General features: G+C 44.5%; 1 protein-coding gene across 1 annotated transcript in view; it reads right to left on the reverse strand.

Moving 5' to 3' along the window:
* Window positions 1-292: 292 nt before the first annotated feature.
* Slc44a5 (solute carrier family 44 member 5) overlaps window positions 293-18182 on the reverse strand; it is a 168670-nt gene continuing 150780 nt past the window's right edge. The window contains exons 15-25 of the mRNA XM_027395184.2: window positions 14800-14899; window positions 11870-11962; window positions 11222-11309; window positions 10580-10842; window positions 9677-9771; window positions 7480-7583; window positions 6215-6288; window positions 5080-5150; window positions 4873-4961; window positions 3402-3486; window positions 293-399 (exon numbers count right to left, since the gene is read on the reverse strand). Of these exons, the coding sequence (XP_027250985.2) occupies window positions 293-399; window positions 3402-3486; window positions 4873-4961; window positions 5080-5150; window positions 6215-6288; window positions 7480-7583; window positions 9677-9771; window positions 10580-10842; window positions 11222-11309; window positions 11870-11962; window positions 14800-14899 (1169 nt within the window). The remainder of the gene's footprint in view (window positions 400-3401; window positions 3487-4872; window positions 4962-5079; window positions 5151-6214; window positions 6289-7479; window positions 7584-9676; window positions 9772-10579; window positions 10843-11221; window positions 11310-11869; window positions 11963-14799; window positions 14900-18182) is intronic.

Below are 18182 nucleotides of genomic sequence, written 5' to 3' on the forward strand. Positions count from 1 at the left end.
ATGAATGTATTCCATATATTTTTCAAAACATCCAAGCCACTTTATGTAAAAACAAAACAAAACAAAAACAAAAACAAACTGAAAGATCTTAGTATAAAAATGTTGCATGTTATTAACAATCCCCTTGCGACTTCCGATGGCTTCACAGGTTACATACATTGTGGGCTTTGGTATGAGATGCTAAGGCAAGCAAGCAGCAGGGCTGTGGATACAAATGTCCCCAACCAAAGCACTGTGGCCGGAGTGTGACAGGCGGTGACACAGGCGGCAGGATCCCCCGCTGGCTCTCCTACTAATACTTATCCTCATTCATTCTTGACTCCATCAAAATCTCCTTGAGGTCCGGAGTCACGAAATAGGGTCTGGAAGGAGAGCCATCGTTCCTTTCTAAGTCTTCCACTAGGAGGGAGGAGGGCGGAAGTCAATGGCACACAGAGCGGCCGGAGGAGCAACATCGCCCCCTGCTGCCCACACTCTGCACAGCAACGCCAAACATGGCTAGAACAGACACCGTTAGCATCATTGTAAACAGCTATGGGAAACGATCAGCCCTTGTTAATACAGCGATCAGATACCATTTCAGTCGGTGTCCCAGGTCAGCTCTGGAGACACTTCAAGCCTTTCCATGGAACGATTGAGGAAATAACATTTACTCCCCACTCAAATTTACTTCCTAAATTACAATATCCAAGCTTCCAAGTTGCCTTTGTTTTGCCAATGACAATTTAGATTGCAAAACCTTGACAAAGTGGTCTTTGTGTATAATCGCAAATCCTTCCATAGACAGCTCTGAAAATATTGCTCTGTGTTTTAAAAACGTTTAATTGCTGTGTAAGAAAATGGCTTCTAAAATTCTTCTCCAAAAACAACATACATTTTTACTCTAGGCTTTTTAATTACAGAAGTAATAAACGGAGACTATTTTTCCCAGCAGAAATACACCATAACACAAAAAACAAACAAACAAACAAACAAACAAAAATGACAGCTAATTACTCACATCTGATCTACAGCTAATCTGATCTGTGTAGCTGAATCAATTAAAAGATTTTATCACAATCCAGAGAGTGGCCCATGTCCAATCATAAGTCCCTGGGTACAGCGGACACCTGCAGCTACAGAGTCACTAGTAGATGTCACATTCCTAAAGGTCTTTGTTGAGGTACTTGCATGGTGAAAACAAAACACTACCAAAATTCAAGAAAAAGGTAAGTGATTGCTTTTCTCTACCTTACCAAGGAAAGGGTGAAGAAGGCTCCTGGCCAGGTGGCATTTGTGACTGTGTCATTTCAATAAAGTAAGCCAAGAACAAGCTGCTGGCTGTCATGTGGGCCAATACATTGAAAACCTTCTAGAATAACTGGCTCTATGTAGAAAGTCTCCATAAAACTGTCCTAAGTCTAGGTTCACACACTTGAGGATAAGTAAATAAATTAGCGTTCATATTAACTTGTAACTCAAGGATGTCTTCCGGACTCTCAAATGTGAGGGCCACATTGATATCCGCACATTCCATCATTAATAGACAATCTGATACAAGAGTAACGTCAAAACCAAAAGGGCACTGATTAATCCCTTGCTCTTTGGAGGGGCGTTTTATACTGGCCATGTGGTCTACCTACACACACACACACACACACACACACACACACACAAGAGCAGGCAAAATGTCTGGGTCCAAGTCACACTTTTCCACATCATGTGAGATTTAGGCACGGCCACAACAAACCAGCTTCCTCTCTAAGCCCTGGGGCTGTGGTGGGGGCGGGGAGATTTTCTGATGTGAAACGTGAGCTGTGGTACCTGATAGAAATCTGAAGGGACCCATCGGCTTTCTTCCTTCACTGAAAGCTGAACTCAAACCTTCTGCTGAGGGACGTCACAGGGACATAGGTCTGTACCCATGACAAGGAGAGTCCACGGGCCTTCTGTATGGCTGGAACGGGAAACTCAGGAAGACAAGCAAAGAGAGAGGCAGCCATTTCTGCTCTGCTCAGGATGTTCTCAGGGTGGCCAAGGTTCACAGCAATGGAAACGATATTCCCAAATCTAGATTTGACCCCAGCATGAGTCTCAGTTCACTGAAACTGATGAACCACAAGGACTCCAGGTTCACTCCCACTGCAGCGAGGTTAGCCTGTGAATCTGTGGGACACACACTTTTACATGCCTGTCACGGACTAAATCGCCCACTTGAGAGAGGCTCTCTAGGAACCAGGGTTACAAGTTGAATCACAGTTTTAAACAGCTGTTCACCAGCTTAAACAGTAACTATGGACATAGCACCATATTTACAAATTTAGTACCATACGCTGGTCAACTAGAACTCAACGTTTTTATGGCTAATGGATTACACATTTGTAGTCTTGTAAAAAAACGAACAACTGCCTGAATATCCTTTACAAATATACACTTATTTAAAAAGAAAGGCTAGCAAAGCTATAAAAGTTATTAAAACATTGTCAGCTACAGGTTTTTGCAATTGGGACCACAGTCTATAAAGTAAATTAGGCCACCATCAAACGCCAGATCCCTCAGATGGTACCAATGGCAACATTTTTCAGAACAGCATGGAGCTTGCATACTGCTCCAAAGCAACATTTTCACATTGCAATCAACCGAAGTCAAAAACAAACAAACAAACTCCTGCTTGGAGCTTTTCTACTCTCTCTGTCTCTGGGGAACTGGACGTGTCTTGGTCAGAACCCTGTGCAGGCTGGGGGTTACAAAGTAAGGTTTCTCTGCTGATCCGTCATTTCTCTCCAGATCTTCACCTGTACATCAGTAGCCAAGGCAGGGCAAAGGTGGGGGCCGCAGCAGAACCGAGACCCAGAGTTTCACAAATTGGAGAGTTGAACAGGGAGAAACCAGAGGAGTTAGTGTTAGCATGTCAAGCACAAGGCAAACAGACACGATGCTGGCAAGGGAGAAGGCACCAACTGGCCTGCGCCTGAGACACAGCCCCTGGGTACCTCACACAGGACCCACGGGCCCTCGGAGCTTTGTCTCCATGGTTATCATGGCTATTAGGAAGCTCTTCCTGTGGTTTTCTAAAGTGTCACCTTTCAACTTTATCTGTTCATTTCTGAAAGTAGCAAAAATGCCCCACAACACTAACTCCATGGAAAACATAAAACCAAGATTTAATTTCATAGCTCAAGACTTTTTACTTTTGAGATAAGGTCATGCTACATAGCACAGCCTGGCCAGAAATTGACATTCAGTCCTCTTGCTTTAGTCTCTCCAAAACAGAACTAATGAGCATGTACAAGTAAGGTCTCCTTCCAAATAAATGCTGCTTTACATTCGAGGTAACGGCACATCACCAAGCCAGGTAGGTGACTGAGCTTTTAACCTTCTCATCTTTCAGTTTCCCACAAACACACACACTGGATACTTACAGAAGCAGATGATAATGGTTTTAACACACATTGAATAGACGCTGAAGAACCCATGAGCAATCAGGTAAGATCCAAGCACAAGAGTCTGTGAACAGGCAAAGAAGAGAATCAGCCCATTACTGACTTCACTCAGAGCAGTAATAATGCAGCTGCAAATGGAAGGCAGGACCAGCAGGCGCTGGAGTACTCTGTGCTGCGTGCAAACATCTGCAATATAGATACCTTTAAGATAGCATGCTGTCCTGAGACTAACAAACCACATACTCGCTCACTCACATGGTCACCAATACTCCTCATGCCTACCCAAAGAATCTCAGCTCTGAGCTCCTGCACATACAGGCAGTGGAGTCTAAGGGGTTAAGAGCACATGCTACCTGGGTCCTCAAGTTACTCAGCATCTGCTCTGACAATGGAGAAGGAGAGGATCCCACAGGAATCCACGCAGCTCTACTCGTCTACCCACTCTTCCCCAGTGACTAGGAATGCAGACTACAGAGAAGATGTCTCTGCATAGACATCCACTCCCCTCAGGGGACAACTTCATCCAAGTTAGAGCCCCATCTGGGGAGTCAGCTTGTAGAGGAAGATCACCATACACGGGGTAGGGTTGGTGTAGGTTAATTTTATTGAAGAGAAATCACTTACATGAGAAACTGATAACCCAGGGTCAGCTCTCTGAGTATCCAGTGTCAGCTGCCCTCCGAGACCCGACCAGAACCCCAAGAGACCCACGCCTGCCCTTTCTTCAGGCCTATATCCCACACCCTGTATGCACCTGTGGCCACGCCCAAACGGGTGGGCATTGTCAGTGCTACAGGTACTTAGTAAGATCCCCCCCCCCCCGTCATTCACAAGGCCAGCTTCTTTTCCAGAAGGTCCTGTCATTATATCTGGGGACATGAGTATGTTGTGGGCTGGCTTCTATGCCCTGCCTAGCCCTGCTTATGTCCAGATGAATGTAACTCATGGAAGAACAGCCAGTTAACCTTCTGCAACCCTGTCAGCAAAGCAGTCCTTTTCAAGGAACCCAACATCAAAAGCAGGAGACTTAGGTTAAGACCAACAACACTTGGGTTTGCTCTTTCTGTTTCCTTTGCTTTTCCTATATTCCTATCTCTTCACAAATCATGACATCACTGATGCTAAGCTTCCAAGACTGAACCGTCCCCCACATTCTTATACGAGAACTATAATCTCCAATGTGATCAAATTGAAGAGAAAGGGTTTGGGAAGACCTCTGGGAACTTCTGAGGTCACAATGGTAATGCCCTTCTACAAGGATTGTGCCCTTCTACAAAGAGACCCCATCTGCTATCTTTCTTTCCAGCACGTGGCGTGAGGACTCAACCTCGGCCCACCTGACATCTCCAAGCCTATCAAATTTTGACGAATACATTTCTATCATCAAAGCCACTCACCCTGTGTTGTTTTTGTTACAGTGTCCCCAAGTGTCTAAGACATCAACTCTTACCAGGAAAGGTACCCAGTAGTAATTTAAAGTTGTTGGTCCTTCTACAATCTTTTGCAGCCGCTCTGTGAAGAGTAGGAAGGCCAGGAGACCTACGTTGAAAAAGTGGAACACAAATATCCCACATTGAGAAAGGTTATCGAGATTTTTGTAGCACAGAGCTTTCCAAACTCCTTACAGCTTTGAATCCATGTTGTCATCGCTACTCACCTACAATCCCAGAGACTAGGATTTTTCCCAGGAGTAGTATGAAGCATGTGATTTCATCTGTAACTGCGACTCTGAGCATCAAGGGGGAATAAGAAAGTATAGTTCAGTGTTTGATGCACTCAGTGCTGGAAACTTGCATGAGGTAGAGAGACTCACGGGTTCACTTTCTGATGTATTTGGTGAAATTTTGTCAATTATTTAAATGCAAGAAATAAGCATGGAAGCCAGACACGAGGTTCTTATTTCTAATGAGGCCCACAGAAGGGGATATTTTAGGGTCATGGGGTGACGAACAACAGGGGTGTCTGGTTCTGTCTCTATATCCTAAGGGGATGGGCCAGCTTGACTCCATCTTAAGGATGGAAGCCATTTTGTTGTAATGTCAGAACAAGTCTATTTCTATTTGCTGCAAAACTCAAGTTGACCGTGCTCTAACCTATTTCTGGAATTTGACATGCTCCCACCACCCTGAAGGATAAGATGTTCTGCCAAATAACTATGAAATGTTCAGCCAAGTTCCTACAGAACCAAAATTTCCTCTGGAAATTCCCCCAACCCTTGAAAAGCCCTCGCCTTGCAGGCTCTTTTGGAATATATAAACCCCACCTTCTCCTGTGTTTGGTGCTATTTTTCTCAAACTCTTCTTTAGGGAGATAGCTCTGTTTGACAGAAAATAAAAGTCCCTTAACTTGACCAAATGATTTGGGTTCAGGTTTTTACTGTCATTTGGTGGGATTAGCAGGGGACTCTGGATCCTGAGCACGGTGAATTCATTCTCCGATTCCACAAACCCATTTCCCAACAACTGTGAGAGGAGGAGACTGGCATCAAGGAAATGCCAATGTAAGTCACTTGGAGAACTTCTTGGGCAGGAAGGACAATAAAAATCAAATTTGTAGCCACCTAGGTAGAAGAAGGGAACTACAACTTTGAGCTGTGAAAAGAAATGAATGCTGATTGCAATGTTGGAATGTAAAATAAAATTTAAAAGAATAAATTATTTTTTAAATCTATCAAACTAAAAGGTAACACCCATGGCTGATAAGGCCAGTAGCACCCAGAGTCACTACAAGCAAAGGGTGTCACGCCAAGTCTCACCAGGTTGCCCATGGCCATCTTCAGCCCGATTACTTACTTTAGAATGTTTCTCATGAGCAGAGAGAAAGATTCTTTTGTCGACTCACAGAAGTTTTTACCGTATAATGCAATCTGAAGAAAATGATTAGTGCTCTTGTTAGTAGCACGGACAACACTCAGGACAGCACAGTTCATTGCCATCTTCCACACTAATAACCCTGTCCTCTTCCCAGCATTTGGGTTTGTGGGATGCCTAGGAGCTCTCTGTCCCTGACCCCACAGAGCTCTCAGGATCATTGACACTAAGGGGCTGGCCAAGTGTGTAAGTAGGGGCAGGCTTTCTTTCAAGTCTCAGATGAGGGGTTCTATCTTCGAAAAACATTAGGCTGTAGTGGGTACTAAGTGGATTGGATATTGTCATCACATAAAAAAATTACTCCTAAGGAAAGCCAATCCTTTCCACGATGAGGATTTACTGACTAAAAGGCTCATCAGCACTGTCTCTCTCTGTAGATAAATTGATTGAGTCTTCGATTCATGAGGATAGGAATCCCATCTCCAGTCCCCTCTCCACTGTAATGATAAGCAAGCATTGTCATATGGCAGCGTCTGCATTTTGAGAGAGTTGTTTTTTTTTTCTGTCTACTATGTAAACACAACAATTCTTTAGAGGCTTCCACATTCTCACAGGGAATGAGTTAGAGATCTGCCCAAGCATTAGCACTGCTTACTCTTCTTAACATAAAGTTCATTAGAATGATTAATCCTTCCTTAAAATTATGTAAATCCCTCTATTAGAAAGGCAGTTTCTTCCCTGAAGGGACTAGGAGCAACAGCTTCCTTACACAGCTATCAGACGCACAGCACCATTTCAACGTACCACACTTCCACCTTTGCCATTTTAAAGTCTAATTACATTTACTTGTGTGTGTGTGTACATGTGTGTACGTGTGTGTGTGTGTGTGTGTACGTGTGTGTGTGTGTGTGTGTGTGTGTGTCTGTGTGTGTGTGTGTGTGTGTGTGTGTGTGTGTGTGTGTGTGTGTGTGCTTACTCCACAGCTTGCCAGCAGATGTTATTTGGTTCTCGTCTTCCACCCTGAGGGACCTAGGGCTGGCTTGGCTCGTCAGGTTTTGCAGCAAGCCCCTTTACCCTCAAAGCCATCTCTCTGGCCCTGGAGCACACTTTGAAAATTTCAATGCAAATATTGCCCCTTAAATGAGATATCAAAGGTACTAACATCTCAAGAAAAGTGTAGCCCTGATTCCTGTGTGGTAGTCACTGGGCAGAACAAGGGTACCATACATGAACAGTGGCCCACTTACCATGATATAGGCATTTCTGTTTAAATACTTCACCAACTTTTCCAAACACCAGAAACAGCACCGTAGGCAGCATTTCAGGAATCGGGAAACACGGTTCTGTGTCTCTGTGGGAGGGCATTTAAGTCCATTAGCAACTCTCAGCCTTCAGACCCAAAATGGTGACACTGCAAATAGGTTTTTCTTATTTTTTTTAATCGTGATGTATACCTAACTGACATTTTAGCCATTCTCCCATCTACGGTGTGGTGGCCTTAGCATATTTACAATGCTGTAAAAATAATTTCACTCTCCATTTTCAGAAGTTCTTATCCAATCCAATCCAATTCAATCCAATCAATGCCCAATCAAAAATCACCCTTCTAAGTTCCTCTCACACTTGATTCCCCTTGCTCATATTTTACTGGCTGGCATAGGGCTGCCTCTTCTAGGAACCCCAAGTAGAATGATACAAAGAGGATTCTTTTTTATCTGGCCTTTTTCACTTAGCACAATGTCTTCAAACTTGACCACTTCTTTCCTTTTTGTAGCACTAGCATTTCCCTATAGGTACATAATGTAGGTGTATCCTGTCCACTCTAGTGGATTTGGCGGCTCACACCCTTCGGCTATGGTAAATACTGTTGTCACAGATACTGGGGACCAATGTAGACGTCCTTTTCTGGGTGACTATGAAATTATAACTTTAGCTTTTTACAGACTGCAGCTGTTCCCATGGTGGCATTTGTGTGGAAGGATCGAGCCTCTCTGCCCTCCACAACAGTATCCACAGCCTGGTATAGAAGGATCCAGTCTCTCTACATGTGAGCCGCACTATTCACAGCCTGTTTGTTGTGGTTGCTCTGACGGATGTGTGGGTTTGGTCTGCACACCTCTATATAATGACACTGCATCCTTTTGTCTTGGTCGAGTGCTCCTGTCTCTATGAGGTCTTCCCAACTCCTCGGGCCACCTTTGAACTTTTATTGCTTGCTACCGAGTGACAGAGCTCTGCATGTGTTCTGGACACTAGACCATTCTCTGGCATGTTGTTTATGACTGTTTCCCTCTCCTATGTGGGTTGTCTCTTCACTCTGTAATTCCTTTGTTGCATGAGTGTTTTTGATTTTCATAAAGTTCAATTCACTTTTTCTTTCTTTGTGCTTTTGGTGTGAAATCAAGAAATTGCCATCAAATAAAGATTTCTTTTGTTTTATTTTCTAAAAGTATTATAGCATTACCCCGTGTGTGTAGATCTTTGATGTGCTGTGGGTTAATTTTGTATTTATTGTAAGTGTGGGTCTAACCTGGTGCATTTATATTTGGCCACTCCAACTTTTCTATCACCATTAAACTGCTAAACTGACCAGTCTTTCCCAATCAAACAGTTTTAAAGGTTAGAATTTATGTGTGGGATCCACATGCTATCCCAGGTCTATATGTTCACTTGATCACCAAACCATCCTGTTTTGATGATCATTTTATTTTAAATCAGGAAATTCAATCAGGAAATGTGAGCACTCCAACTTTTTGTCCACTTGATTATCTTTTATGATACAGCATGGACAGAGCCTGTGTGTATGTAGACTGTGTGTGCTGTGTATGAAATGATAGGGTATGAACAGAGCCTCTGTGTGTGTGTGTGTGTGTGTGTGTGTGTGTGTGTGTGTGTGTGTGTGTGTCTGTGTCTGTGTCTGTGTCTCTCTCTGTGTGTGTGTGTGTGTGTGTGTGTCTGTGTCTGTGTCTGTGTGGTGTCTGTGTCTGTGTGTGTGTGTGTGTGTGTGTGTGTGTGTGTGTGTGTCTGTGTCTGTGTCTGTGTCTCTCTCTGTGTGTGTAGACTGTGTGTGCTGTGTATGAAGACTGATGTCAGGGCTCACAGTTGTCTTAAGCCTGGCAGATGTGGAACTGCACACATGACATCTCTGCACGCTCCTCCACAGTAACGTGTTATGACAGAATTCTCCAATTCCTCTGAAATTTGCTTCTCCTGGGTTCCACAAGATCAACCATGATGACCCCAGATTCTCTCCCTTCCCCAGCTTTTCCACCCTCCTCTTGGTACCCAATCCTTAGCAAGCCCTGCTGGGCTGTGTTTCAAAATACACTCAAATCCCTACAATTCTACCCTTTCCACCTTGGTCCACACCAGTCACCAGGTTACCCGGCTCCCCACCCCTCCCTCTATTATCACACAAGTGTTTGATCAATTCAGCAAACTTACTTTTAAGTCGATAGTTCATGTATTCTATGATCACTTTAAACACCTGGACTGATGCAAGAATCAAAGATCCTAAGGCTAGAGACCCCGTGTGGTATCTAGGTGAAGACAAAACACAACTGAAGGTGAGGTGTTGTGCATTGTTGGGAGACGTTGGCCCCAACCCCACAGGGTCTCCGTGAGCTGATTGTCAGCCAATAATCACAGGTGCATCCTGTTTTCTAGTCCTGGATTACAGCTCCAGCCTTGCCCCACTGGCATCAAAAACAGGAGCTCTTACACCTGGGGTTTTCCCTCTGTGCTATAAGTGCATATAGGGAAGACAGACACACATAGTACAAACGGCCGGGCATCTCGTCTTTTAATTAAATCTCCAGGCTCTCGCCTGACACTCAGACTTAGCTGTGGCACGGGCTCCACAAGTGGAGGTTCTATTAGACCTAGTCGTGGTGTGGGAGCCACACCACATGTACAGGGTGCCTCTTGAACAGTTTCATGGGTAAAAAAGGACCGGCAGAAACAAATCGCTTTCTTTTAAATCTCTTATTAAGTTGATGGAGCTTTCCACAGGAAGTTTGAAACCAATTATCTGTCTTGTCTCTATAATCCATAATATGTTCTCCTAGAAGAGGACTTGGCCTGACCAATGGGGACACAAGTTAATTCCTTTGGTGTCCAACTCTATCCCTTCTCATCTCCGGTAACCAATGGGATTTAGGACATGGACCTGGGCAAGCAATTGCAAAACTGTGGCTGTGTGACTAGAGGCCACGAGCTTCTAACATGTCTCAAATTATATTTTCAACTCATTAGTACTTTGCCGCTTGGATTCACTAGCCAAGAATGAAGAACAGAGCACAAACTGTGCCTGAAGAAAGGGGCACGGAGTTCAGGGTTTGAGCTTACCGCACTGCTCGTCCAAATGCAATGAAGAGTGGGCACTTGGGGATGTCCTCTGGTTTTCTCATGGCCCAGTAATAAGAAGCGAAGGCCCCAGCGAGGGTGCACTGACCCAATGCAATGACAAAGTTCACAAGCCAGAGCAGGGCAAAGAGGTTGTAGATCTGGAAGATCAGGTGGTAACTGTGATACGCACTCTTTCCACCGTAGGAATAGAAGTTGCATGACGCCCCGGGGCAGACTTTGGGAATGTGACTTTTAGGAAATATCTGCCCTCGGAAGAAAATATGAGAACATGGTATTAAATGTGGTTCTTATTTTTTCTTATGGCCCAACAGGATATTCTGTCTGTTTTTTTTTTTTTCCATTACTTTTGATTGTTACTTCTCTGACATATTGATAGTCTTCTTTAATGAGTTCTGGAAAGGACTTACTATCATCTATATGCATAATCTCTCTTCCTGCCATACTTTTACATTTATTCATGTCTTCATTGCCACACTGTCTTTTTGAGTTGTAGAGACCAAGGAGCTCTGCTCTGCCTGCTGCATTCAGTGCCTTCCCAAAGACACCTCCCCTTTCTCTCTGCACTGATTTCCCTGTATCAGCTTCCTGATGCGCTCCCTATAGCAGAATTCTTTTACCCACCTCTGGGTCACAAGTTTCGTCTTCGTGTATACATTTCCCCTGTGGGACCATGACTTTGAATATCGGTAACCCTGATGTAGCCAAGAAACTGAGCACACTTGATTAAGGATAAACTGTTTACTGTTAAGTTAAAGACAGACAGACAGGAAAACCGCAATCTGCAGACTGTGGAGAAGCGAGCTTTTAAACGTCTTCTTCCTATGCCTTGACGATCACCCTCTAGGAGGCTGATACTGGTGCATCACGGTCAGCGGCACTGAGAGGACTGTGAGAAACCAGCAAGGTAGGGAGCACCGTCCCTCCTTAGATTACTGTCAAGACTATGCAGCAGAACAGAACAGACCTCGTGACCCCCTTTGGAGGGCAGGAATTAAATTTGACTGACAAATTTTAAGGCTTGGAACCTAATCTAGTTACTTCTTTAGGTTGTTCATCATCTTTACAGGGGTGAAAAACTATGAACACGAGCTCTGGTAACAAACAGCAAGGTGGACTCTAGAGATAAAGAAATCTGTTATCCAGAGATGGGGGAGGGTCAGGTAAGGGAAGAGGGAGGGCACTTATGAGCTAAGTGCAATCACATATACATGAGAGTGTCTTAATGAAATCTATTATTTTGCACACCAAGGGTCAGCTGCCAAAGGATACACGGCTGTCACAGCCCAGTAGGAAATGCAGAGGGACAGCAAGACGAAAGTTAAAACCGGGTAGACTAACGTGCTGGGGATGTAGCCAATGGCTCTGAAATGAAGCAAACAGTCATTGTTCAAAAAGACTCTGGATCAGATCTGTGCTTTCTCAATAATTAAATGTCCATTAAGAACTAGACGCAAGCCTTAGATTGGATCCCATAATAGTAGTAATAGCCACTGATAATTTCCTCCGGTGATGGGTGAAGCAAGTTATGAGCTGGCTTTGACATTCACTCATTCACTTTAAAGTGGGGTTTTCCCAGTGCCAGGTTCGCCTCCTGCACAAGACTTTCCGCTCCCCTCCCCTCTGAGTGGCCAGCGAAGACCTTGTGGGCCTTGTGTTAAAGTGTGGGATTTCTTTCCTGGTTCAGAGGCCTCTGTGCTGCGTTCAACACAGCATTGGCCTCTATAGTAGGCACCGTGTGGGCAGCTACTTCTCTGTGACATAGTTCACTCCATCTTAACAACGTGTCAGAGAGGCCACCCTTCTCTGCCTCACACCCACTACTTCCTGGGGAAGAGATGGTTGTGTTATCATCTCCCACAATGCAGGGACCCTTGAAGTAGATTTTCCCTCTAGAACATTTCCCCAGGTGACAGTTTGCAACACTGTCACAAGCAGCTTTTAAGTGGTTGCTTTTCTATGTCTCCAGATGGAACACATTTCTGTTTGGTATTACCAAGGAGAAATATCAAAGAACCTCCCCACATCAATGCCTGCTCACACAGCCTTGCCTGCTCACACACTCTTGCCTGCTCACACAGCCTTGCCTGCTCATACAGTCTTGCCTGCTCACACAGCCTTGCCTGCTCACACAGTCTTGCCTGCTCACACAGTCTTGCCTGCTCACACAGTCTTGCCTGCTCACACACCTTTGCCTGCTCACACAGTCTTGCCTGCTCACAAACCCTTGCCTGCTCACACAGTCTTGCCTGCTCACACACTCTTGCCTGCTCACACAGTCTTGCTGGCCTGACTCACTGCAGAGCTCCACTGTCCTTCTTTCCTGCACAATCTGAATTTAAGCTGTTAAGAATCCAAAACTTTACTCTGAACCTACTAATTCCAGCTCTTTCTTCTCCACACTCTATCAGCCTATCACAGTGATGCCAGCCCTCCAAAACTACACACACACACACACACACACACACACACACACACACACACACACGCATGCACACACATGCATACACACACACCCCATATGCACACACATATCACACACTCACAAACCACACACACACACAAACACACACCTCATGTACACACTCACCTGTACAATAAAGGCTGTAAGAAATGAGTTGAGTTATAGTGAAATAGACACAAATGTACCATTTAAGAAATAAATCCAGAAAATCAGTACTTTCCAAAGATAATGATAGGGCCCCATTTATTGTAAGGGGGAAAGTTTAACCAACAGCTTGTTAGCTGTCTAAACCACTGGCTTCAGGTGGAGCTATTATTATAATAATATGGCAATTTTGTTAAATTAGTCCTTAAAGATAATTAAAAATAATTCAGTCCTTGGTGGTTAACAACTTTGTTTCCACTGCTCTAAGCAGAGGGTCTGTGGCTTCCTGGGAGTCTTTTCCCTGCTCTCTCATTCACAACCTGACGGCACAGATTCTCTCCAGTGACCTTTTGGAATAGTCTGGAAACTATAGGTATTACTGAATCTTATGAAAGAGGTTTATTTTGCAACATTCTTTAAAACGAGAGTGGCCCTGGGCATTAAGTGTGCCTGAATTAGGTGTTTTACACACAGAATGCATGGTCAGGCGCTCGAGAGTCAGCACTTTGTCCAACAGGAATCCTGTCATGCGCACACAGGCACAGCACACAGTGGTATCATGGAATTACAGTGATTCTGCGCACTGCAGATTCTTTCAATCAGTAACCTTAGCACATGAGCCACCGTGGAGTAAGGTGGCCATGGTGCAGCCGGCTCCCTCCATTTGTACTTCACTACTTACATATTCTAACATACACATGTTCAAATGCGTGTGCAAGACTGCACAGGTTAGTTTGCACTGTGGTTTGGGGGCAGAAAGGACTTGTTAGAGGTGACCTTGACCTGTGCAATCTGAACTTAAACAAGTGTTCTTCAGTTTCTTCCTTAGGAAGTCCTGGTAGTGTGGGGGGTGCAGGGCAGACGTCCACTTCGTGCAGGGCTTGCTGTGCAGCCCACGCTATCTCCCGACACCCACTCACAGAGCTGCCATGCGGTCACCTCTCACCTCACATGGGAAGGGTGCACACAGGAAGATGCAGGAGCTTGCTAGCTAGGAAGTCTAGGTGAGCAGTGAAGTCCAGAGCCAGGGAGACATTTGGTCTCAAAACTAACGTGGAGCCATGTTAACTTCTGGTGTCCACACTAATGAGCACACATGTTCACAGACACCCCCGTGCACACACGTATCATGTGCACACATATGCATGCACATACACGTGTTCATTAACTATCACACACACAATGAAGGCACACATGTACCCACACACACATATCATGCGAACACACATGCATGCACACAAACTCACACACACATGCACACCCCATGCACACACATATGTGCACACATATGCATGCGCACACACATGCACACCCCCATGAACACACATATGTGCACACACATGCATGCACACACATGCACACTCCCATGCACACACATATCATGTGCACACATATGCATGCACACACTCACATACACATGCACACCCCGTGCTCACATATATCATGTGCACACATTTGCACACACACTCGCACACACACTCGCACACACACATACTCATGCACACTCACAACACATGCACACACACATGCACACATGCACACACACATGTGCACACACGAGGCCTGACATCTGCCATGAGCAGTGAGCCCTTACTTGCTTCCTTCCTTCAGCAGGGTGATGGCCACTCGGATCCGCCTCCTGAGGAAGATGAGCACGATGATGATGATGGCTTCAATGATGAACAAGATGATCACTGAACAAGAAAAGACATCAGTCTGCAGCACAGGTGAGCACCAGGAGCAGGCTTAGGACTGAGTTTATCAGACCATTTCTGCTAACTCTGATACTTCATGATATAACCAGTGTCTTCCTCCATCGAAATGCCAGTCTTAGAAACCCGTATCAACCCCTCCAAGAAGTGCTGAAAACACAGAGCAGAACCCGCATTGGATTTCAAGTCACCCCCTGAATTTGCTCCGTTTTCCCCCATGGAAGCATCTCTCCTGCATTGCAGATCTGGAGAAAGAGCATGGAAGAGGGAAGGGAGGAAGGCCAGCCAGAGAAGGCGGCTTTGAAGATGGCCACACTGCCTGTGGTGTCTGGCTCACCATGCTTTCTGGCTGACTAGGCAGAGGACACACTGCTGCACTTACACTTATATTCTGTGTGGCCCTCCCCACCACAGAAACTATGAGTAGATTGAAGGTGCAATCCAACTAGACATGGGCAGTAACTTCTTAGCATCAAAATGAAGGGACACAGCTCTGTTGGTAGAGCGCTTGCCTAGCAAGCCTGGTATTCCAGGCTTGATCCCCAGCGCTGTGTAAGCTGGGAATAGGATGATGGACACACAGAAAGACAGAAGATCAGAAATCCATGGCTATTCTAAACACAGAAGCATGGAGGCCAGACTGGCCGGAGACCCTGTCTCAGAAAACCAAACCACAGCACAAAAACAGAATCCAGTTTAGTGCTGGATTGAGATTTATAACTCTCGTGAGCTGAAATGCATAGAACTGTTACCCCATTGGAGCTGCTATGTGAAGAGAATGTGTCCTGAGGAATAAAATGCACATGTGTGAAAACTGCTGTAAAGTGAGGAAATCTTGAGTCCTGTGTTGTTCCTATCATCTGGGGACTTTTCTAGCCACAGGAGAAAAACCCTGGTCTCTTTTTTCCTTCCTCGAGTGGGTGAAGCAGTGTTACCTCTTTCTAGTATATACCCCTCACTTGCTCCATTTTCTTATCTGATAGCCAAATCTGCTTTTAAACAATTCTTGAAGTCAAACACTCTTGTTACACTGCACCTTCTTCCCCCAATTCTAACACACACCTTTAAGTCACAACAGTGTTAGAAAATGCCAACAAGCCTTTAATGCTTTAAATGACTTGTCAGTGGTTGTAAGATGCAGCCAAGCTGTAGAGATGTTAAGATGCAGATACCATGGGACCCTGAGATTGAGGAAATATGGTACTGAGAGCAAGAGACCCTGAAAGTATTAAACAAACTCCTGGGAGGCCAGATACCACACCCTTGATTGCTGGGCAGCTGTATTGCTCACATTGGTCACTTTCAGGGATGAGTGTTCATTGCCTCCCTCAGGTGGTGTATGTGAAATCCTAGTTTATGCTACACTTCAGGGAACATCTGTAGAAATCAGGTACCCCAAGTCATGGGAGGGAGTTGGTAATGAATCTTTGTACGTCCCTGTCTTCTCTAGTTAAACAATGCAGTCATTTTACAGGTACATCTTAGTCTCTTAAAACACTAATTTGAGCCCACAACTGTGGAGCATACTCATATTCTAAAATCATTTTCCTTGAACAAACCTAAGAAAATGAAATCATCAAAATTATCCTAAATTCTGGATTCTATATTCTACATCATGAAATTGCCTTGTCAAAAGTATTGTATATTAGATTTACACATTTATACAATGGCACGAGAATGGCTACATTAGAGAAACCTGATTGTCCTTTGAATTCATACATTCTAGTCCCTGTTTTTTGAGTAAGAACATACAACAGAAACATACTTGATAGAAAGCAGGCACTATAACTGAAGAGGAGATGTGAGCCTAAGGCTGAGACTTACCCAAGGTCAGACATGGAGCTAACTGCAAAAGCAGAAGGTGAGCTATTGCCTATCACAAGCCAGGGCTGATAAAATGGTCGTTTTTAGATTTGTAACTCTACTTGCTTCCAGGGATTTTCTGGAGCAATATACCTTAACATGTATGTTCTTCCTCCTGGTACCCCAATGTTTTCCCAACACAATCAGGTTTCAATCAATAATTGACAAATAGAGTGGGAACCTGAGGCCCATTTCAAAAGAGACTGGTATTGCCAGGATTTAAAACGTTTAGAAGGTTCTGTTGTTTCCTATAGGCACATGTGTCAATTTTCCAGTATCAGGTACTGATCATGTCCAAGGCATTTTTGTGAGTAGTTCTTCAAAGACAGCTGAGAGTGACCAGCATGGGCAGTGTGTCTAGGCTCCCTCCCAGAGTGGCCACAAGGTTCCAATGAATCCTGGGAAACAGTGCTCTCCTCTGGCAAGGACCAGCAATGGTATGTGGATGCCTGAGGCTTGGGGAGTCATCCAAATTCAGGAAACATGAAGAAAATGCAGCTCCAGATTTTTGTGGGTAAAAAGTTAAAAATAATGAAGACAAAGGTTACTATCTTTGGTAAGGGTTGAAAATGGAAAGGTAAAACCCAAGAATCTGGCCTCTCCATCAGGCCCTATGTAAGAAGAAAAAGAGAACAATTGGATTTACCAGATGGAATAGTGTGGTGGAGACTTGTGTCCTAAAGTCTGGTATGGGAACAGAGAAGATAGGCCACAAGGCCCTTTGCTCAAAATGCTTCACACTGGTAACCTAGTCGCATTTTGCTCTGACTAGGGACAGTGGCGTGCCTGCCAGATAAAACCTGGTCACACAGAGATTATGATAATTGGGACATATTATTTCTTGTGGACATACTCTCACCTGCCCTTGAATGTCCAGAGTTTCTTGGATGAGGCGGCAACAATAAGTTTTATGGAGATGGGTGTCATGCTGGTAATAACTGTAGGCATCAGACAATGTCTACAAGCCTCTTCCTCCACCCCTTCCCGAGACACGCGTGTGCCCGAGCGTGCCCGAGCGTGCCCGAGCGTGCGCTCGCGTGCGCACGCGCACACACACACACACACACACACACACACACACACACACACACGTAAGAAGCAATATGAATAATAATAAGGGGAAATTTTGAAACCAAAATTCAACGAGGAATTGTCAAAACCTAGATTCACGAACATGAATCTCCATTTATAGAAACATAAGCCAGAAACCATCTTTGAGATGATCTTGCTTTAGAAATTACTACCAACCTTAAATAACTCAATATTTTCAGTTATTTCTCACAATTCATACAATAAATAGATTGAAAGTTTTTCTATGAAAGTAAATAAGTGTCTTCTTTCTTTTAAAGAAAGCTCACAAAAATCAGCCACTTCTTCCTTTCTTAGAGTAACATCAATCAAG

Source organism: Cricetulus griseus (assembly GCF_003668045.3).
Source record: "Cricetulus griseus strain 17A/GY chromosome 1 unlocalized genomic scaffold, alternate assembly CriGri-PICRH-1.0 chr1_0, whole genome shotgun sequence".
Classification (NCBI taxonomy): Eukaryota; Metazoa; Chordata; class Mammalia; order Rodentia; family Cricetidae; genus Cricetulus; species Cricetulus griseus.